Source organism: Coregonus clupeaformis, chromosome 2, assembly GCF_020615455.1.
Source record: "Coregonus clupeaformis isolate EN_2021a chromosome 2, ASM2061545v1, whole genome shotgun sequence".
In the NCBI taxonomy this organism is placed as follows: Eukaryota; Metazoa; Chordata; class Actinopteri; order Salmoniformes; family Salmonidae; genus Coregonus; species Coregonus clupeaformis.
In genome coordinates, this window is record NC_059193.1 from 14,126,339 (window position 1) to 14,146,602 (window position 20,264).

General features: G+C 44.5%; 2 protein-coding genes across 2 annotated transcripts; both read right to left on the reverse strand.

Annotated features, from left to right (window-relative positions):
• Window positions 1-1,948: 1,948 nt before the first annotated feature.
• LOC123492709 lies at window positions 1,949-17,061 on the reverse strand. Its single transcript, XM_045225498.1, has 3 exons — window positions 17,012-17,061; window positions 6,441-7,215; window positions 1,949-1,990 (listed from the first exon to the last, which is right to left on the reverse strand). Exons 1-2 carry the CDS (start codon window positions 17,059-17,061, stop codon window positions 6,450-6,452), a joined length of 816 nt encoding a protein of 271 aa, XP_045081433.1. The 3' UTR covers window positions 1,949-1,990; window positions 6,441-6,449.
• LOC121536746 (forkhead box protein I1-ema-like) lies at window positions 16,571-20,192 on the reverse strand. Its single transcript, XM_041844262.1, has 2 exons — window positions 19,317-20,192; window positions 16,571-18,766 (listed from the first exon to the last, which is right to left on the reverse strand). The coding sequence occupies exons 1-2, from the start codon at window positions 19,906-19,908 to the stop codon at window positions 18,195-18,197; spliced, it is 1,164 nt and encodes a 387-aa protein (XP_041700196.1). The 5' UTR covers window positions 19,909-20,192; the 3' UTR covers window positions 16,571-18,194.
• Window positions 20,193-20,264: the final 72 nt, after the last annotated feature.

The following is a 20,264-nucleotide window of genomic DNA, read 5'->3' on the forward strand; positions in this document are numbered from 1 at the left end:
GCGGTCCCGTTCTGTGAGCATGTTTGGCCTACCACTTTACGGCTCCTAGACGTTTCTACTTTCCAATAACAGCACTTACAGTTAACCGGGGAAGCTCTAGAAGGGCAGAAATTTGACAAACTGACTTGTTGGAAAGTTGGCATCCTAGGACGGTGCCACGTTGAAAGTCACTGAGCTCTTCAGTAAGGCCATTCTACTGCCAATGTGTGTCTAAGGAGATTGCATGGCTGTGTGCTCGATTTGATTCAACTGTCAGTAACGGGTGTGGCTGTAATAGCCGAATCCAGTCATTTGAAGGGGTGTCCACATACTGTTGTATATATAGTGTATCTATCTAATAAAACACAGAGGGTTTTCTTCAAAGGAAGCTTCTCTAATGTTAAACATGTAAAGTGTGGTGTACCGCAGGGCAGCTCTCTTGGCCCACTACTCATTTCTATTTTTACTAATGACATGCCACTGGCAGTAGCCCTTTCCTGCAGTCAAATGGCCTAGTGGCCTCATGGGTGGAGTTATTCATGTTTTTCATAATTTCATAATTAATCAACACTATTATTTTTATAAACACCGAAAATCTGGTGTTTCTATGTCAAATGGTTTTGTTATAGTTCAGTCTTCTGTGATATATATAAAGTGTAATATTGGGATGCAAACTCAAAATGTAATACATTTCAACTCTATAGCTGACATGGTACAGGTGTCTTTTTTTTATAAAGCCCATAACCATATGTGTGAGGTGTATACTTTTGTTTCAAAGTAGATTTGTTTAAGACTACCAAAACACACTGTGTGACCCTGATTTAGCCCAACATTTTAGTGAGAAATAAGAGTGATTCACACACACACACACACACACACACACACACACACACACACACACACACACACACACACACACACACACACACACACACACACACAGTGTGTTTGTTGTCTTTAAACTGTATTTTCCAGGGAGAGAGAACGGTGGGTCAGATCATTCACAGCAGTCTGAAGTCCAGGGAGAGAGAACGGTGGGTCAGATCATTCACAGCAGTCTGAAGCCCAGGACAGAAGATGGACAGCAGATATAGAGGATGATTGTTTTGTTTTTCATGTGGGAATCGGGATATTGAATATTGGGATTTGTCTGTTGGGATTTTTCGGGAATCTCTGACTTGGAGTATACACAAGTTTACGCGCTGTATCCCGGGTGGCGCCATAACTCTGCACAAATGCATTTCATTTCCGCCGGAAGTTGTTTGCACAACGTCTGCCGGTGTAAACACAGCGATGTCGACGCTAGCTTGGGAACAAGCTTGCCTGCAATGGTCCAAAAGGCTACTACATGCAGGTACAAATTGGGATGCACTGCACAGGGCTTCAGCACTCCAAGTTGGTGATCTGGAACAAAACTGAGCACCTAGAAATCAAGTACCCTACGACCAAGGCTTTGTCCAGGGGCATATCATAAGGCTGCGCACATTCTACTTTGCCCACATGCTCCCGAAAATTGTTGATGATTTTGTTGAGGGAAGGTTACAGTTCTGCAGTAAATATCTCAGCATTTTAAAACCAAAATAAACTGCCTTATTTAGGTAATGCCCACAGGAGCCAACAGATGTCCATTGTTTACATGATCTCTTTATGCTGTGCAATATATCAGTGTGCCTACTGTTTGAGTGAAAATAAAGTTTGATGTAATTTCAATCCTTAGAGTGCTACAATTTATTTTAACACAGTTCATAATTCATAGTAAGCTCATACTGTACATAAATAACACTGGATTAATTAATTGTTTTGAGGAAACTAAACAAATGGCTTCAACAAGAAAGATTGCGTGTTTAATCTTAACAGGTATTAAAAAGTAAAATACAAAAGCAGCCCACACAATTACATCACTATGAAAATATTCATATATAATATTAAAAAATACAATGCACGCAGTATTTGTTGTGTTTATCTGTATTTAATGAACAACATGGCTGGGTGTTGGTAGACAGGGACACAGGGCTGAATCCAAGATGGCGAAGTAGTGCAGTTCTGTTTTTGTCGTGTGTCTGTAAATAGCCTGTAAATACCCTGTTTTTTTGTATTTTTCGTACATATTTCCCTATCAGACTTTTCATCCTTCTACAAAATATACTTTCCTGCAACCCGCCTCACTCAATGTGGAACGGATTCTATTATTGACTTACCTTTTATCTAGAATCTCCAGTTGAAACTAGCTAGCCAGCTAACTAGCTACTTGCTATTAGCCACAGTTAGCGGTATTTCACCCAGAACATTGGATTTTTTTCTGCGGGATTAATTCAATCACTGGATATTAATCACCGGATATTCGCCAGTCTGCACAGCGCGTTATCGACCCAGAACATATCAGTTTTTCTGCCGGAATCACTGAATCACTGGACCTTTAACTCCGGATTCATCGCTACCAGCTAGCTTCAACTAAATGGACGCTGTGGTCTGGCTAATCATCCTGAGCTAGGCCCATCTCCCGGCTATCTACCTCTCTGTCAACCGGACGGGACCACCTAGTGTTGACACGGAGCCCCGCCGATCCTACACGACTGGTCTGCCGACGAAATCGTCTGATGTGGTTGCGACGACGTCGACCACGAAGATTCCATCTGCTAGCCCCGGCCCGCTAGCACACGCTAGCCGTGGCCTCTTACCTGCTAGTGCTTTAGCAGCCTCCGAACTATCCTATTGCTGTTCACCAGACCTTATGATAACTCAGCTATACAGCTGATGTCTGCTGGACTGTTCCTTTTTACGGTACTACATCCTGTTTATGTTTAGCCTCAGCCCAAACATGGTTAGCTTATTGTTGTTTCGGTTATTTCTAATTGTACTATTTCACTGTAGATCCCCCAGCCCAGCTAAACCTGCCTTAGATAGCTCCTTTGTCCCACCCCCCATACACGCAGAGACCGACTCAATTGATGCCTCTAGTGATACTATCTCTTTCATTGTTGCCCAACGCTTAGGTTTACCCCCACTTTACTCATATCCTTCCATATCCTTGTCTGTACATAATGCCCTGAATCTTTTCTACAACACCCGGAAATCTGCCCCCTTTATTCTATGTACCCGACGCACTAGAAGACCAGTTCTTAAAGCCTTTAGCCGTTTCCTTATTCTAGTCCTCCTCTGTTCCTCTGGTGATGTAGAGGCTAACCCAGGCCCTGCAGCCCTCAGTATCACTCCTACTCCCCAGGCGCTATCATTTGCTGACTTCTGTAATCGCAAAAGTCTTGATTTCTTGCACGTAAACATCAGAAGTCTACTTCCTAAGTTTGAGTTATTCACTGCGTTAGCACACTCCGCCAACCCTGATGTTCTAGCAGTGTCTGAATCCTGGCTCAGGAAGGCCACCAAAAATTCTGAAATTTCCATCCCCAACTATAACATTTTCCGTCTAGATAGAACTGCCAAAGGGGGTGGAGTTGCAATCTACTGTAGAGATAGCCTGCAGAGCTCTATCATACTATCCAGGTCTGTGCCCAAACAGTTTGAGCTTCTACTTCTAAAAATCCACCTTTCCAGAAATAAGTCTCTCACTGTTGCCGCTTGCTACAGACCCCCCTCAGCCCCCAGATGTTCCCTGGACACCATATGTGAATTGATTGCCCCCATTTATCCTCAGAGTTCGTACTGCTTGGTGACCTAAATTGGGATATGCTTAATACCCCGGCCATCCTACAATCCAAACTAGATGCCCTCAACCTCACGCAAATTATCAACGAACCTACCATTTACAAACCTAAATCCGTAAACATGGGTACCCTCATAGATATCATCCTGACTAACATACCCTCTAAATACACCTCAGCTGTCTTCAACCAGGATCTCAGCGATCACTGCCTTATTGCCTGCGTCCGTAACGGGTCCGCGGTCAAACGACCACCCCTCATCACTGTCAAACGCTCCCTAAAACACTTTAGCGAGCAGGCCTTCCTAATTGACCTGGCCCAGGTATCCTGGATGGATATAGATCTCATTCCGTCAGTAGAGGATGCCTGGTTGTTCCTTAAAAGTAATTTCCTCTCAATCTTAAATAAACATGCCCCATTCAAAAAATACAGAACTAAGAACCGATATAGCCCCTGGTTCTCCTCAGACTTGACTGCCCTTGACCAGCACAAAAACATCCTGTGGCGTACTGCATTAGCATCAAATAGCCCCCGCGATATGCAACTTTTCAGGGAAGTTAGGAACCAATATACACAAGCAGTCAGGATAGCAAAGGCAAACTTTTTTCAAACAGAAATTTGCATCCTGTAGCACTAACTCCAAAAAGTTTTGGGACACTGTAAAGTCCATGGAGAATAAGAGCACTTCCTCCCAGTTGCCCACTGCACTGAGGCTAGGAAACACTATCACCACCGATAAATCTACAATAATCGAGAATTTCAACAAGCATTTTGCTACAGCTGGCCATGCTTTCCATCTGGCTACCACTACCCCGGCCACCAACTCTGCACCCTCCGCTGAAACTTGCCCATGCCCCCCCCCGCTTCTCCTTCACACAAATTAAGACAGCAGACGTTTTGAAATGGCTGCAAAATCTGGACCCCTACAAATCAGCTGGGCTAGACAATCTGGACCCTTTCTTTCTAAAACTAGCCGCCGAAATTGTCGCAACCCCTATTACTAGTCTGTTCCACCTCTCTTTCATAACGTCTAAGATCCCCAGAGATTGGAAAGCTGCCGCGGTCATCCCCCTCTTCAAAGGGGGTGACACTCTAGATCCAAACTGCTACAGACCTATATCCATCCTGCCCTGCCTTTCGAAAGTATTTGAAAGCCAAGTTAACAAACAGATCACCGACCATTTCGAATACCACCGTACCTTCTCCGCTATGCAATCCGGTTTCCGAGCTGGTCATGGGTGCACTTCAGCCACGCTCAAGGTCCTAAACGATATTATAACCGCGATTGATAATAGACAGTACTGTGCAGCCGTCTTCATCGACCTGGCCAAGGCTTTCGACTCTGTCAACCACCGCATTCTTATTGGCAGACTAAATAGCCTTGGTTTCTCAAATGACTGCCTCGCCTGGTTCACCAACTACTTCTCAGATAGAGTTCAGTGTGTCAAATCGGAGGGCCTGTTGTCTGGACCTATGGCAGTCTCTATGGGGGTGCCACAGGGTTCAATTCTTGGGCCGACACTTTTCTCTGTGTATATCAATGATGTCGCTCTTGCTGCTGGTGACTCTCAGATCCACCTCTACGAGACGACACCATTTTGTATACATCTGGCCCTTCATTGGACACTGTGTTAACAAACCTCCAAACGAGCTTAAATGCCATACAACACTCCTTCAGTAGCCTCCAACTGCTCTTAAACACTAGTAAAACTAAATGCATGCTTTTCAATCGAACGCTGCTGGCACCCGCCCACCCGACTAGAATCACCACTCTTGGACGGGTCTGACCTAGAGTATGTGGACAACTACAAATACCTAGGTGTCTGGTTAGACTGTAAACTCTCCTTCCAGACTCACATAAAGAATCTCCAATCCAAAGTTAAATCTAGAATCGGCTTCCTATTTCGCAACAAAGCCTCCTTCACTCATGCTGCCAAACATGCCCTCGTAAAACTGACTATCCTACCGATCCTTGACTTCGGCGATGTCATTTACAAAATAGCCTCCAACACTCTACTCAGCAAATTGGATGTAGTCTATCACAGTGCCATCCGTTTTGTCTCCAAAGCCCCATACGCTACCCACCACTGTGACCTGTACGCTCTTGTTGGCTGGTCCTCACTACATGTTCGGTGCATCAAACCCACTGGCTCCAGGCCATCTATAAATCACTGCTAGGCAAATCCCCGCCTTATCTTAGCTCATTGGTCACCATAGCAGTACCCACCCGTAGTCTGCGCTCCAGCAGGTATATCTCACTGGTCATTCCCAAAGCCAACACCTCCTTTGCCGCCATTCCTTCCAGTTCTCTGCTGCCAATGACTGGAACGAATTGCAAAAATCTCTGAAGCTGGAGACTCTTATCTCCCTCACTAACTTTAAGCATCAGTTGTCAGAGCACCTTACCGATCACTGCACCTGTACACAGCCCATCTGAAATTAGCCCACCCAACTACCTCATCCCTATATTGTTATTTATTTTGCTCTTTTGCACCCCAGTATCTCTATTTGCACATAATCTCTTGCACATCTAGCATTCCAGTGTTAATACTAATTGTAATGATTTAGCACTATAGCCTATTTATTGCCTTACCTCCATAACTTGCTACATTTGCACACACTGTATATATATTTTCTGTTGGATTTTTGACTTTATGTTTTTTACCCCATATGTAACTCTGTGTTGTTTTTATCGCACTGCTTTGCTTTATCTTGGCCAGGTCGCAGTTGTAAATGAGAACTTGTTCTCAACTGGCTTACCTGGTTAAATAAAGGTGAAATAAAAATAAAATAAAATAAAAGGGCAAGATTCTAAACCTCACTGATCAGTGGACTCTTCAGGTTAACTAGGCCAGCACAGATGGTTAAGATGTTGTCCAGTTTCGGTGCCATGCTGATGGGAACATTCTGGGATAAAATCTTAAACACCTTCAGTCTCTGGATTGCTCTTTCCACATGTATGCGGACATTGGCTACTCGCCTGGTGCATGTCGTCTCCTCATTGGTCAACTGATTGCGCCTGTAGGTGAAAGCAGGGATGTTCAAACTGACCCTTCTCTCATCAAGCAAGTCTCGAATGGTGAACCCACGGTCCGCCATGACCTCATCACCAGCCCTCAGATAGTCTAGGAACCCACTGTCCATGGTGATAAACTTATCGCTGCTTCTGCCAGCATAGGCATCAGATATAAACATGATTAGCCCATTAGGGGCCACAGCGACGAGATATTTCACAGTGTTGCGTGATTTATACTGGCTGAAAGTGTCACTCCTTGAGTCGTGGTTTGTGGCTCTCTGCATGGCACTTTCGGCACAGTCAATGATGCAGGTGGTTCGAGGGTAGTTCCTCTGAAACGACAAGGGCATGGTGGCACGAATGGTCTCTCTTGGAAGCCAGGGGATCAGGACTTTGAACTGTTCACCCATCACGTCAATCAAGTGACTAATCACAATGCTTGCCATGGATGTAGACACATTGAAGCGGTGAGCAATATCTCCTAATATTAGGTTTAGTTTTAGTTTCATCAACGTCATAAGTATTTGGTCAACAACAGGAAGGGTAATTGATGGCTTACTGAAAGGCAACAACACCGTCACCAGGGTGAAGAATTGAACCATAAGCACTCCTGTATACAGCCGGGACCTAGCATCATCAATGACCGTGGTGCTGGTCACAGTAGGACCCATTTCTGCCTCGCACTGTGTGGCCTTGTCTACTTTAACAGACTGTGTTGTTGAACAGTAAATGTGATCAATATGTGACGGATCCTCCCATTGGGTCTGGGCATCTCGAAATTTTGGTGTAGCAGGCTCGGCCTCACAGACAGGCTGACAGGTTTCTGGAGCATCTAAAAAGGGGAAGAGAAAACATGGATGGAGCAAAATTAATGCAGGCATAGAGTCCTCTCACTACAAACATCACAATGGAAAAATGTGTACTACAACATTGCACTCACACGCACACACACAATCATCATCACAACAGCCTGCCACCTTGCATTGTATTTATGATGTAGACTAAGGCACACGCAGGCAGGCACACACACACACACACACACACACACAATTAATGATGTAGCTATCGTGGGCATTGTTTGTCCCATCTCCAAAACAATCAACTGCCTTAGCAAAATACCGGTAGCAATGTTAATGTATGACAACTTCTTCATAATTAACAGTATTGTCAGCTTCATAGCTAAAGTTGCTGAACTTACCCTCAGATTCAAGTCTGCGTTTCTTTATCTGGGGGAGGCAGTGGTCCGCTGGGTGAGTTGACGCCTCTTTGGCTGGGGAGGGCGATTGTATCCCAACCACAACTCTGGGAAAGGATTATCCTTGGTAGGTTTTTGGTCAACAAAGTGATAGGAACAAACAAAAACGTTGAGGGGTGGTTTCTTTAGATTCAATGCCTTCAGCCAGGTCCTTGATTCCGAGTCGGTATCAGGCTTGCGAAAAAATGTAAACAATGGAGCGCATGGACATTGCCTCTTCGTAGCTGGTTTGTGGTCGTAGCACTCTCTATCTAACCACTCGTTCAGGTGCTTTCTCGAGTTTTTGCAACCAACTACCGCACACGTCGTTCCCGAACCACTTTTCTTCATGTTGTAATTGTAATTTTTATATCCTCTTTGTCACTGCGATATCAGTGCTTTGTCGGCACAGCGGAGCTAGCTAGCAAAACAAACCCAGCCTGGCAGAACGGAAGTGGATTGCATCGACGGGAGGAGTTCAGGAAGTAGAGCGGAAACGGCTCAAAAACTTGTCTATAGTGATCCAAAAATGGAGCCGGAATGGGAACATGGCTCTGAACTCCTTCGTTTTTTACCAGAAAACATAAGCTGGATAGCATATGGGTCTGACCTTTATAGCAAAAGCTGTGAATAAGAAAATAGCATGTCTGTTTTGATGAAGAACAACTTTTGTTTATGTTTTAGTAATTCTATATTCCAGTCATTGTCTGGATGGAAGTGTGTTTCTATTTCAATAGTATTTATGATTGACACTCAGAATCCTGTTGCGTATATTATCTTACCTACAGGTAGTTATGGCTAATCATCTGATTTACAAAAGCTGAATGATGCTGTCAATACATTGCTCACAATTGATCAATCAAAAGAAAAAAGAAGAAAATTGAGAGAGAGAGAACGAAGGAGAGAGAACGAAGGAGAGAGAGAGAACGAAGGAGAGAGAGAGAGAGAATGAAGGAGAGAGAACGAAGGAGAGAGAGAGAGAGAACGAAGGAGAGAGAGAGAGAACGAAGGAGAGAGAGAACGAAGGAGAGAGAGAGAGAACGAAGGAGAGAGAGAATGAAGGAGAGAGAGAGAGAGAGAACGAAGCAGAGAGAGAACGAAGGAGAGAGAGAGAGAGAACGAAAGAGAGAGAGAACGAAGGAGAGAGAGAACGAAGGAGAGAGAGAACGAAAGAGAGAGAGAGAATGAAGGAGAGAGAGAGAGAGAACGAAGGAGAGAGAGAACGAAGGAGAGAGAGAACAAAGGAGAGAGAGAGAACGAAAGAGAGAGAGAGAGAAGGAGAGAGAGAGAGAACGAAGGAGAGAGAGAGAACGAAGGAGAGAGAGAGAACGAAAGAGAGAGAGAGAGAGAGAAGGAGAGAGAGAACGAAGGAGAGAGAGAACGAAGGAGAGAGAGAGAACGAAGGAGAGAGAGAAGTAGTATGAATGCAATGACAAAGACATTTGATATTTACAAGAATATTTACGCAATCCCCCTCATGTCCTGTGCGTCTGTCAGGAGTGTGTGTGGAGTGTGTGTGTGTGTGTGTGTGTTTACACACAACAGTGGATTGGAAGGGTGTGTGTCCTCTCCTAACTACAATACAGGATGAGAGAGACAAGTCTTCAGGCCTTGCATCCTTTCTGAGTTTACTAAACAGCACAGATAGGTCATGACTGTTTTAGTAAACACAGACGTGTGTGTGTGTGTGTGTGTGTGTGTGTGTGTGTGTGTGTGTGTGTGTGTGTGTGTGTGTGTGTGTGTGTGTGTGTGTGTGTGTGTGTGTGTGTGTGTGTGTGTGTGTGTGTGTGTGTGTGTGTGTGTGCGTGCGTGTGTGTGCGTGTGCGTTTGCGTGTTGTTTTGTTTCAGAAGGAGGGCGGTTTGCCTTCTGTTTGGGCTGAAGACATTGAAAGTGATGCTGTCTCTCTCTCAATCCTCTCACATTGTAGAATAGTGACAGACACACACACACACACACACACAGACAGTCTGCAGTCCATTATCCACATAGTTGCCAGTCTCAGCCTATCCCCCCACCCCCCCACCCCCCTCTTGGTTAGACTGCTATCATAATCCTTCTGGGTTTACTGTTTAAACATTCTTCATTCTAAAACCAGCACCCACTTAGACACTGTAATGGTCATGCTTAAACAGGTGTGTGTATGTGTGTGTGTGTGTGTGTGTGTGTGTGTGTGTGTGTGTGTGTGTTCTGTTAGATACAGTTGAAGTCAGAAGTTTACATACACCTTAGCCAAATACATTTAAACTCAGTTTTTCACAATTCCTGACATTTAATCCTAGTAAACATTCCCTGTCTTAGGTCAGTTAGGATCACCACTTAATTTTAAGAATGTGAAATGTCAGAATAATAGTAGAGAGAATTATTTATTTCAGCTTTTATTTCTTTCATCACATTCCCAGTGGGTCAAAAGTTTACATACACTAAATTAGTATTTGGTAGCATTGCATTTAAATTGTTTAACTTGGGTTAAACAATTCGGGTAGCCTTCCACAAGCTTCCCACATTAAGTTGGGTGAATTTTGGCCCATTCCTCCTGACAGAGCTGGTGTAACTGAGTCAGGTTTGTAGGCCTCCTTGCTCGCACATGCTTTTTCAGTTCTGCCCACACATTTTCTATAGGATTGAGGTCAGGGCTTTGTGATGGCCACTCCAATACCTTGACTTTGTTGTCCTTAAGCCATTTTGCCACAACTTTGGAAGCATGCTTGGGGTCATTGTCCATTTGTGGTCCTCTGTAGCTCAATTGGTAGAGCATGGCGCTTGTAACGCCAGGGTAGTGGGTTCGATCCCCGGGATCACGCATACGTAAAAATGTATGTGCACATGACTGTAAGTCGCTTTGGATAAAAGCGTCTGCTAAATGGCATATTATTATTATATTATTATTATTATTATTTGGAAGACCCATTTGCGACCAAGCTTTAACTTCCTGACTGATGTCTTGAGATGTTGCTTCAATATATCCACATAATTTTCCTTCCTCATTATGCCATCTATTTTGTGAAGTGCACCAGTCCCTCCTGCAGCAAAGCACCCCCACAGCATGATGATGCCACCCCCGTGCTTCACAGTTGAGATGGTGTTCTTTAGCTTGCAAGCATCCCCCTTTTTCTTCCAAACATAACGATGGTCATTATGGCCAAACAGTTCTATTTTTGTTTCATCAGACCAGAGGACATTTCTCCAAAAAGTACGATCTTTGTCCCCATGTGCAGTTGCAAACCGTAGTCTGGGTTTTTTATGGCGGTTTTGGAGCAGTGGCTTCTTCCTTGCTGAGCGGCCTTTCAGGTTATGTCGATATAGGACTCGTTTTACTGTGGATATAGATACTTTTGTACCTGTTTCCTCCAGCATCTTCACAAGGTCCTTTGCTGCTGTTCTGATTTGCACTTTTCGCACCAAAGTACGTTCATCTCTAGGAGACAGAACGCATCTCCTTCCTGAGCGGTATGATGGCTGTGTGGTCCCATGGTGTTTATACTTGCATACTATTGTTTGTACAGATGAACGCAGTACCTTCAGGCGTTTGGAAATTGCTCCCAAGGATGAACCAGACTTGTGGAGGTCTACAATATTTTATCTGAGGTCTTGGCTGATTTCTTTTGATTTTCCCATGATGTCAAGCAAAGAGGCATTGAGTTTGAAAGTAGGCCTTGAAATACATCCACAGGTACACTTCCAATTGACTCAAATTATGTAAATTAGCCTATCAGAAGCTTCTAAAGCCATGACATCATTTTCTGGAATTTTTCAAGCTATTTAAAGGCACAGTCAACTTAGTGTATGAAAACGTCTGACCCATTGGAATTGTGATACGGTGAATTATAAGTTAAATAATCTGTCTGTAAACAATTGTTGGAAAAATTACTTGTGTTATGCACAAAGTTGATGTCCTAACCGACTTGCCAAAACTATAGTTTGCTAACAACAAATGTGTGGAGTGGTTGAAAAACAAGTTTTAATGACTCTAACCTTAGTGTATGTAAACTTCCGACTTCAACTGTAAACAGGTGCTATGTGATGTGTGGGGTTTACAGCCACAAGACAGGCAGCAGGTTTATCTGAGGATGTATAGATTTTAATCCTACTGCAGTGGCCATATGAACTATATCTCCTACTGCAGTGTTGAGCAGTACCACCCCAGGCCATATGAACTATAACTACTACTGTACAGTGATTAATGGGTGCGGCTGCATACTCTCATAACATACAGATTATGTAGGCTAGTCCTAAATGTCCCTCTTTTCCCAATATAGTGCACTACTTTTGACCAGGGCCCACATTTCCTTTAGGAAAACACTGCTTCAACCCTGACCCCTGTCGCCCCTATCAGCGGTTTTATTAACGGTTGAACGGTATTTGCATTTATTTCGTAACTGTGTCAATTTGAAGGCGGCTAAAGGATTACACTCCAGAACCCTAGATTTGGTTTCTGTTCTGTTTCAGTTGGTTGGCAGACAGCCAGCCAGCCAGCCAGCCAGCCAGCCAGCCAGCCAGACAGCCAGACAGCCAGACAGCCAGACAGACAGACAGAGAGAGCTAAAAGGATCAAGACAAGGCAGGGTTAAATACAACCACCATACTTTAGGCTACACACTGTTTGAGTCACAAATGACACCCTATTCCCTATATAGTGCACTACTTTTGATCAGGACACATAGGGCTCTGGTCAAAAGTAGTGTACTTTGCATAGGACAGGGTACCATTTGGCACCATCATCCTCACATGGCAAAACTGGCTTTGAAAAAGACACCGAAAAACTGTGTTGGCAGGATAAATAAGTTATTTAGCCAAGAAGACAATTTCTGATGGAAATGTGCATGTTGAAACATGAGATATTTGAATAGTGTTACAATATAACTTTCACTCTTTCACTTCTCTAGTGGGTAGGCAGATAGCCTAGAGGTTAGAGAGGCGGGCCTGTGTGTGTGAGAGATTGATTCCTGTGTGTGTGTGTGTGTGTGTGTGTGTGTGTGTGTGTGTGTGTGTTTGTACTTGATGACAGTCTTGTTTGCTATAGATATCTTCTTTGCATAAAAGCTTGGCAAGGCAGTGATTCTCAAAACGAATCCTCTGGTTTAGACCAATTTCTTCCTCCAAGAGATTTCATGCTTCTCAATTAAATTAAATTAGATTAGATATGCATATGAGAACAATACAATCAATCAAATCAATACAGGAACATACAATGGCTTGAGAAAGTATTCACCCCCCTTTGCATTTTTCCTATTTTGTTGCCTTACAACCTTGAATTAAAATGGATTTTTGGGGGTTTATAACATTTGATTTACACAACATGCCTAGCACTTTGAAAACAAACAAGAAATAAGACAAAAAAACAGAACTTGAGCGTGCATAACTATTCACCCTCCCAAATGCAATACTTTGTAGAGCCACCTTTTGCAGCAATTACAGCTGCAAGTCTCTTGGGGTATGTCTTTATGAGCTTTGCACATCTAGCCACTGGGATTTTTGCCCATTCTTCAAGGCAAAACTGCTCCAGCTCCTTCAAGTTGGATGGGTTCCGCTGGTGTACAGCAATCAATCAGTCATACCACAGATTCTCAATTGGATTGAGGTCTGGGCTTTGACTAGGCCATTCCAAGACATTTAAATGTTTCCCCTTAAACCACTTGAGTGTTGCTTTAGCAGTATGCTTAGGGTCATTGTCCTGCTGGAAGGTGAACCTCCGTCCCAGTCTCAAATCTCTGGAAGACAAACAGGTTTCCCTCAAGAATTTCCTTGTATTTAGTGCCATCCATCATTCCTTCAAGTCTGACCAGTTTCCCAGTCCCTGCCGATGAAAAACATCCCCACAGCATGATGCTGTCACCACCATGCTTCACTGTGGGGATGGTGTTCTCGGGGTGATGAGAGGTGTTGGGTTTGCGCCAGATATAGCGTTTTCCTTGATGGCCAGAAAGTTCAATTTTAGTCTCATCTGACCAGAGTACCTTCTTCCATATGTTTGGGGAGTCTCCCACATGCCTTTTGGCGAACACCAAATGTGTTTGCTTATTGTTTTCTTTAAGCAATGGCTTTTTTTGGCCACTCTTCCGTAAAACCCAGCTCTGTGGAGTGTACGGCTTAAAGTGGTCCTATGGACAGATACTCCAATCTCCGCTGTGGAGCTTTGCAGCTCCTTCGGGGTTATCTTTGGTCTCTTTGTTGCCTCTCTGATTAATGCCCTCCTTGCCTGGTCTGTGAGTTTTGGTGGGTGGCCCTCTCTTGGCAGGTTTGTTGTGGTGTCATATTCTTTCCATTTTTTTATAATGATTTAATGGTGCTCTGTGGGATGTTCAAAGTTTCTGATATTTTCATATAACCCAACCCTGATCTGTACTCCACAACTTTGTCTCTGACCTGTTTGGAGAGCTCCTTGGTCTTCATGGTGTCGCTTGCTTGGTGGTGCCCCTTGCTAAGTGGTTTTGCAGACTCTGGGGCATTTCAGAACAGGTGTATATATACTGAGATCATGTGACAGATCATGTGAGACTTAGATTGCACACAGGTGGACTTTATTTAACTAATTATGTGACTTCTGAAGGTAATTGGTTGCACCAGATCTTATTTAGGGGCTTCATAGCAAAGGGGGTGAATACATATGCACGCACCACTTTTCCGTTATTTATTTTTTTGAATTTTTTGAAACAAGTTTTCACTTCACCAATTGAGACTATTTAGTGTATGTTATATACATGAAATCCAAATAAAAATCAATTTATATTACAGGTTGTAATGCATCAAAATAGGAAAAACGCCAAGGGGGATGAATACATTTGCAAGGCCCTGTAACCATCAAGACCAACCTAACAGCAGCATTAAGATGGGGATAGGGGATAGGAGGTGCAGTCCTAAAGCTCTTTCCTGGTTTATGTTCCTCTCTGTGTGTACACTGAAGGGGGGAGGGGAGGGGATGGGAGGGGGGGGGAGGGGGGAGGGGGGAGGGGTTGATGGGTGACGTTTCACAGTTGTCTCTTATCTGGCTAACAGGCTCTATATCTTACATTCTGCTACAACTTACACATGAGAAAAGTACCTCAACCCTCTCTCACCTCAAAAGTCAACCCCTATCGAGGTAAAATAGTGATTTAATTATACAAGCATGTAAAGTATGATTTGCACATGTAAAATATGAATTGCACCTGCATACTGAGTTTTGTAGTTGCAAAAAATATTTGCTATAGATATCTTCTTTGCATAAAAGCAAATAGTCCGGGTAGCTATTTGGTTAGCTGTTCAGGAGTCTTATGGATTGGGGGTAGAAGCTGTTAAGAAGCTTTTTGGACCTAGACTTGGTGCTCCAGTACCGTTTGCCATGCAGTAGCAGAGAGAACAGTCTATGACTAGGGTGGCTGGAGTCTTTGATAATTTTTAGGGCCTTCCTCTGAAACCGCCTGGTATAGAGGTCCTGGATGGCAGGAAGCTTGGCCCCAGTGATGTACTGGGCCGTACGCACTACCCTCTGTAGTGCCTTGCGGTCGGAGGCCGAGCAGTTGCCATACCAGGCGGTGATGCAACCAGTCGGGATGATCTCGATGGTGCAGTTGTATGACTTTTTGAGGATCTGAGGACCCATGCCAAATATTTTCAGTCTCCTGAGGGGGAATAGGCTTGTCGTGCGCTCTTTACGACTGTCTTGGTGTGTTTGGACCATGACAGTTTGTTGGTGATGTGGACACCAAGGAACTTCAAGCTCTCAACCTGCTCCACTACAGCCCTGTCGATAGGAATGGGGGCGTGCTTGGCCCTCCTTTTGTATTCCACGATCATCTTCTTTGTCTTGCTCACGTTGAAGGAGAGGTTGTTATCTTGGCACCACACTGCCAGGTCTCTGACCTCCTCCCTATATGTTGTCTCATCATTTTCGGTGATCAGGCCTACCACTGTTGTGTCGTCGGCAAACTTAATGATGGTGTTGGAGTCGTGCTTGGCAATGCAGTCATGGGTGAACAGGGAGTACAGAAGGGGACTGAGCATGCACCCCTGGGGGCCTCCGTGTTGAGGATCAGCGTGGCAGATGTGTTGTTACCTACCCTTACCACCTGGGGGTGGCCCGTCAAGAAGTCCAGGATCCAGTTGCAGAGGGAGGTGTTTAGTCCCAGGGTCCTTAGCTTAGTGATGAGCTTTGAGGGCACTATGGTGTTGAACGCTGAGCTGTAGTCACTTTATAGCATTCTCATGTAGGTGTTACTTTTGTCCAGGTGGGAAGAGACAAGAGAGGAAGGGGAAGAAGATTAAATGTGCATTTGATTCATCTAGCTGATGCAGTGCCCAGGTGAGTTTAGAGGTAACTGCTACGAGAGAATCTGAGCGATCGCACCTTTTTATCTTGATTAGCTAGCTAGATGTCGAATTGGATCCATATTTAGCACAGTGGAAAGCTTGCTTCCAGACCGGAACCCTGTAAAATGTGAACGCACATCTAATCTTCTTCTCCACGTTCAAGAATGACAACACCTCACCTGATTGGTCGGAAGAAAAATCCCTGTCCACCAGAGCTCGTGTTTTTCTGTTCTGCTTGCTTGCAGAATTTATTTTTACAACTGCAAAACTTTTGGCACAGGTTAGTCGCAAAATCTGTTAAGAAACTCTGAGTGCACAGATTCAACATCGGCAAATGTAGTTTTGATTCACATAAGAAGATTCACTAGTCGCAAGTTTAGTAAGTTGCATTTATTCTCAAATGTAGTTGCGTGCAAATCTTCTTAAATTTGTTTACATATCAATTTACATGTTTGAACGTGTTGTATTTATTCACCCATCACATTACCTGCTTGCGAGTTGCATTTATTCTCAACAGAAGTTACATGTTTGCAAATATTTCTTTCAACTACAAAACTCAGTATACAGGTGCAACTCATATTTTACAAGTGCAAATCATACTTTACAAGCTTGTATAATTAAGTCACTATTTTACCTCCATAAACTCCCTCCTTCTCTCCTTCCCTAAATCCCAGTCTTGTCCAGTCAGCAGGACTTGGAGAAAAGGGGTGAGTTATTGTGTGAGAGTAGAGAGAAGAGAGAGGGGTGAGGTATGGGGATTCTCACCGTTTTACAACAGTCAGTTAACCCTCCAGGCTTCATCTAACCATCCACCCATCAGTATATCCTTATCATACCGTAGGATCAAGTTACTCTGACAAGCAGGTTTCCCTGGTTCACTGGTCATCGTTTCTCTGACAGGACTGTTTCTGTCCTACCTGTGTTTTTTAGGAGGGTCATTTTTCACTGAAGGTTTGAGACCATTAACCATCTTTCACAAAGATTTGTTTGGACAGATAACTCCCCTACAACACTAGCTAGGCAGGCTTTTTCAGAGTTAAAAAGAGTAAGAAGATTACACCTCAGAGAACGTTTCTCTGTATTTTATTATTCTTATCAAAAACAAACATCAGACCAATGTTGGTATAAGTCATACCAGACCTGGGTTCAAATACTATTTCAGGTATTTCAAACACTTTTCAATACAGTTCAAAATAAATATTCATATCAAATTTATTTGAAAAAACAAGTTGTTGAATATTGGAATTTATTTGGAAATACTCAAATAAACTGACTCAAATACACTCCCATGCATTTAACCCAGATATTTAAAAAATAGTATTTTAAATAAATATTTGAAAATACTTTCAAATTAAATGTGGTCAACTATTAGTTTTTTACAAATAACCATTAAAATACTCAAATAAAAATACTTGTTTTGAGCTGTGTATTTGAAAATACACAGAAAAAAGTATTCAAATAACAAAACACATATATTTCAACCCAGGTCTGAGCCATCCATCGCAAAACAATATTCTACAATGTTGAACAAATATGTTAGACCCAAGCACTCAGAGATAAAAACACATACACAAACATTAAAATAACATATATAAACAATAAAACAAACACGTTAAATAAAAATATATACAAATTAAAACTGTCACCCATGACAGTCAGCAATTATAGATGCTTAAACAGGTGTGTGTGTGTGTGTGTGAAGCATCATCATGGCTGACTCGGCTGTTTCCGTGGGAACCAGGCTCTGCTCATCCTGCTGTCACACGCAACTGAGTCCTGCCCTGTCAGCACTAACTGACTACTGAGTGTGTGTGTGTGTGTTTGTGTGTGTGTGTGTGTGTTTGTGTGTGTGTGTGTGTGTGTTTGTGTGTGTGTGTGTGTGTGTGTGTGTGTCAGCAGAGGGTTCAGTTCAGTCTCAGGTAGAAACGTGTCTCTCTTTCTCACTCTCCTTCTTTCTTTAGTGTCTTTAGACCTCTAGCTAACTTCTGGCCATCCCTCTATCTCCCTCTATCAGTCTGTTCAGACCTCTGTGCCTTCCCGTGGGTATAGGATGCTTGCTGAGCCCAAGCCAGGGCAGAAATGCCCATTGAACTGGCTGAGGATGGGGCTGCTGTAACCAAGGGAAGAGTGGGTGGGCGAGGAAGACAGGCCAGGGGGAGGCGGCAGCTGGGAGGCCCACTCCGAAGGACCTGAGCTGGGGGAGTAACTACTAAAACCCCCAGGCTGTGTAGGCCTCTGGGTCCCGTCCAGGGTAAGGGTTATGGGCAGGGCCCGGTTCAGCGAATCTCCTACGATCTCATTGGCTCCACCAGACACCACTCCAGACATCTCAGACAGGAAGCTGCTCAGGCAAGGAGCGGGACCTGAGGAGGAAGGGGAGGGGATTCTCTCTGGCGTGGGAGACATGTCGATCCCGTGGTTGCTGGGGGGTTGGGGGCTCCCCCGGTTGTTGGGGTCACCTGACTCCGGCCCCCCTGACCCCCCCTCTCCTCCAGACAGCGATTCAGACTTCCTCTTCCTTTTACGACGAAAGTTTCCGTTGTCAAACATCTTCTCACAGTTTGGGTCTAGTGTCCAGTAGTTACCCTTACCTGGAAGAGAGAGAGTGAGGGAGAGAGAGAGGGGGGAGGGGTAGAGAGAGGAATAGATTAGTGTGTGTTTGGGGTTGACAGATGGACTACTGACTGCATCATCTACTATCATTACTAAACACAGTTCATCTACAGTTCTATCACAAGACTATTACACACTTTAAAGGCAAACCGTTCTATCACAAGACTGTTACACACTCGAAAGGCAAGCCGTTCTATCACAAGACTGTTACACACTCGAAAGGCAAGCCGTTCTATCACAAGACTGTTACACACTCAAAAGGCAAGCCGTTCTATCACAAGACTATTACACACTCTAAAGGCAAGCAGCAATGGCTACCTAAAGTAAAGACACATGACAACAAAAGTCCACTGTTGACTTGACCAAAGATTAGCAGCAGATTCACAGTAGTCTGTCATTACATATTTGGTTCTGGTTAGATTCAAAATGAATAATTAAACGATCAAATACTGTCATGCCTTAGATTGAAGGGTTATTTTGTGGGCTTAGTACTAAAATAAAACAAACACATAATGAAGTCAGTCTTACCAGGGTCATCCTCATCTCTGGGGACCTTCTTAAAGCAGTCGTTGAGTGACAGGTTGTGCCTGATGGAGTTCTGCCAGCCGGCCTTGCTCTTGTTGTAGAAGGGGAAGTTATTAGCCACGTATTGGTAGATCTGACTCAGGGTCAGCCGCCGCCCCGGGGCGCCGTGGATTGCCATGGCGATGAGGGCGGAGTAGGAGTAGGGCGGGCGGACCAGCTTCATCAGGTCTTCCTGTGAGGGCAGAGAGAACCAACCCAGCTCCCCCCCAGGGCCCCCCGCCCTGCCGGGCCCCAGGTAGGGCCTCTGCATCCCGTAGTGCTGGGGGACGAAGGGGGGCCCAGGGTTACCTGGGGGCCCGGCGGTGGCCAGGTATGGGGGAGCGTTGATGCCGGATCCGTTGAACCACGGGTAAGGATTGGGGGACGAGGTGCTGTAGTCGTAGGAGGTGGGGGTGGTGCGCTGGGGGCTGGGGAGCGATGGAGGAGGGTAGTAGCAGTCACTGTACATGCTGAGTTCTGGAGGTTCCTGGCCCAGGCTGGGGAACTGTGGGCCACAGCAAGGAGGAGACTGGCCCGGAGGTTCGAATGATGCCATGGTCAGTTAGTCTGTAGTCTCTCTGTCACCTCCTCCTGATGCTGCTGTGCGTCTGTCCTTGGGCTGTCCTTATCCTCTCCTTGGGGACAGGTATGAATAGTCCTCAGTCCTTTCCTGGTGTCAGGATATCTGAAAGTTGATCTTTTAAAGTTTGAATTAGCCTATATTTCCATTTGTATTGTTCTGGTCCTTGGAAGGTGATGACTGTTTCAGTGTCTGAGTTATGCCCCTGAGGTCTCTCTTTCTCTCTATGTCTGTCTGCCTGCCTGCCTGCCTGCCTGCCTGCCTGCCTGCCTGCCTGCCTGTCTGTCTGTCTGTCTGTCTGTCTGTCTGTCTGTCTGTCTGTCTCACTCTCT

What these genes read in the sequence shown, in the direction of transcription:
- LOC121536746 (XM_041844262.1), bottom strand. Translation starts at nt 19,908, where the DNA reads ATGGCATCATTCGAACCTCCGGGCCAGTCTCCTCCTTGCTGTGGCCCA. An exon ending in CAGAGATGAGGATGACCCTG is followed by an intron (nt 18,767 to 19,316) that starts GTAAGACTGACT and finishes TCTCTCTTCCAG; the next exon opens with GTAAGGGTAACTACTGGACA.
- LOC123492709 (XM_045225498.1), bottom strand. Translation starts at nt 17,061, where the DNA reads ATGACCAGTGAACCAGGGAAACCTGCTTGTCAGAGTAACTTGATCCTA. An exon ending in CAGAGTAACTTGATCCTACG is followed by an intron (nt 7,216 to 17,011) that starts GTATGATAAGGA and finishes GTTGTTGCCTTT; the next exon opens with CAGTAAGCCATCAATTACCC.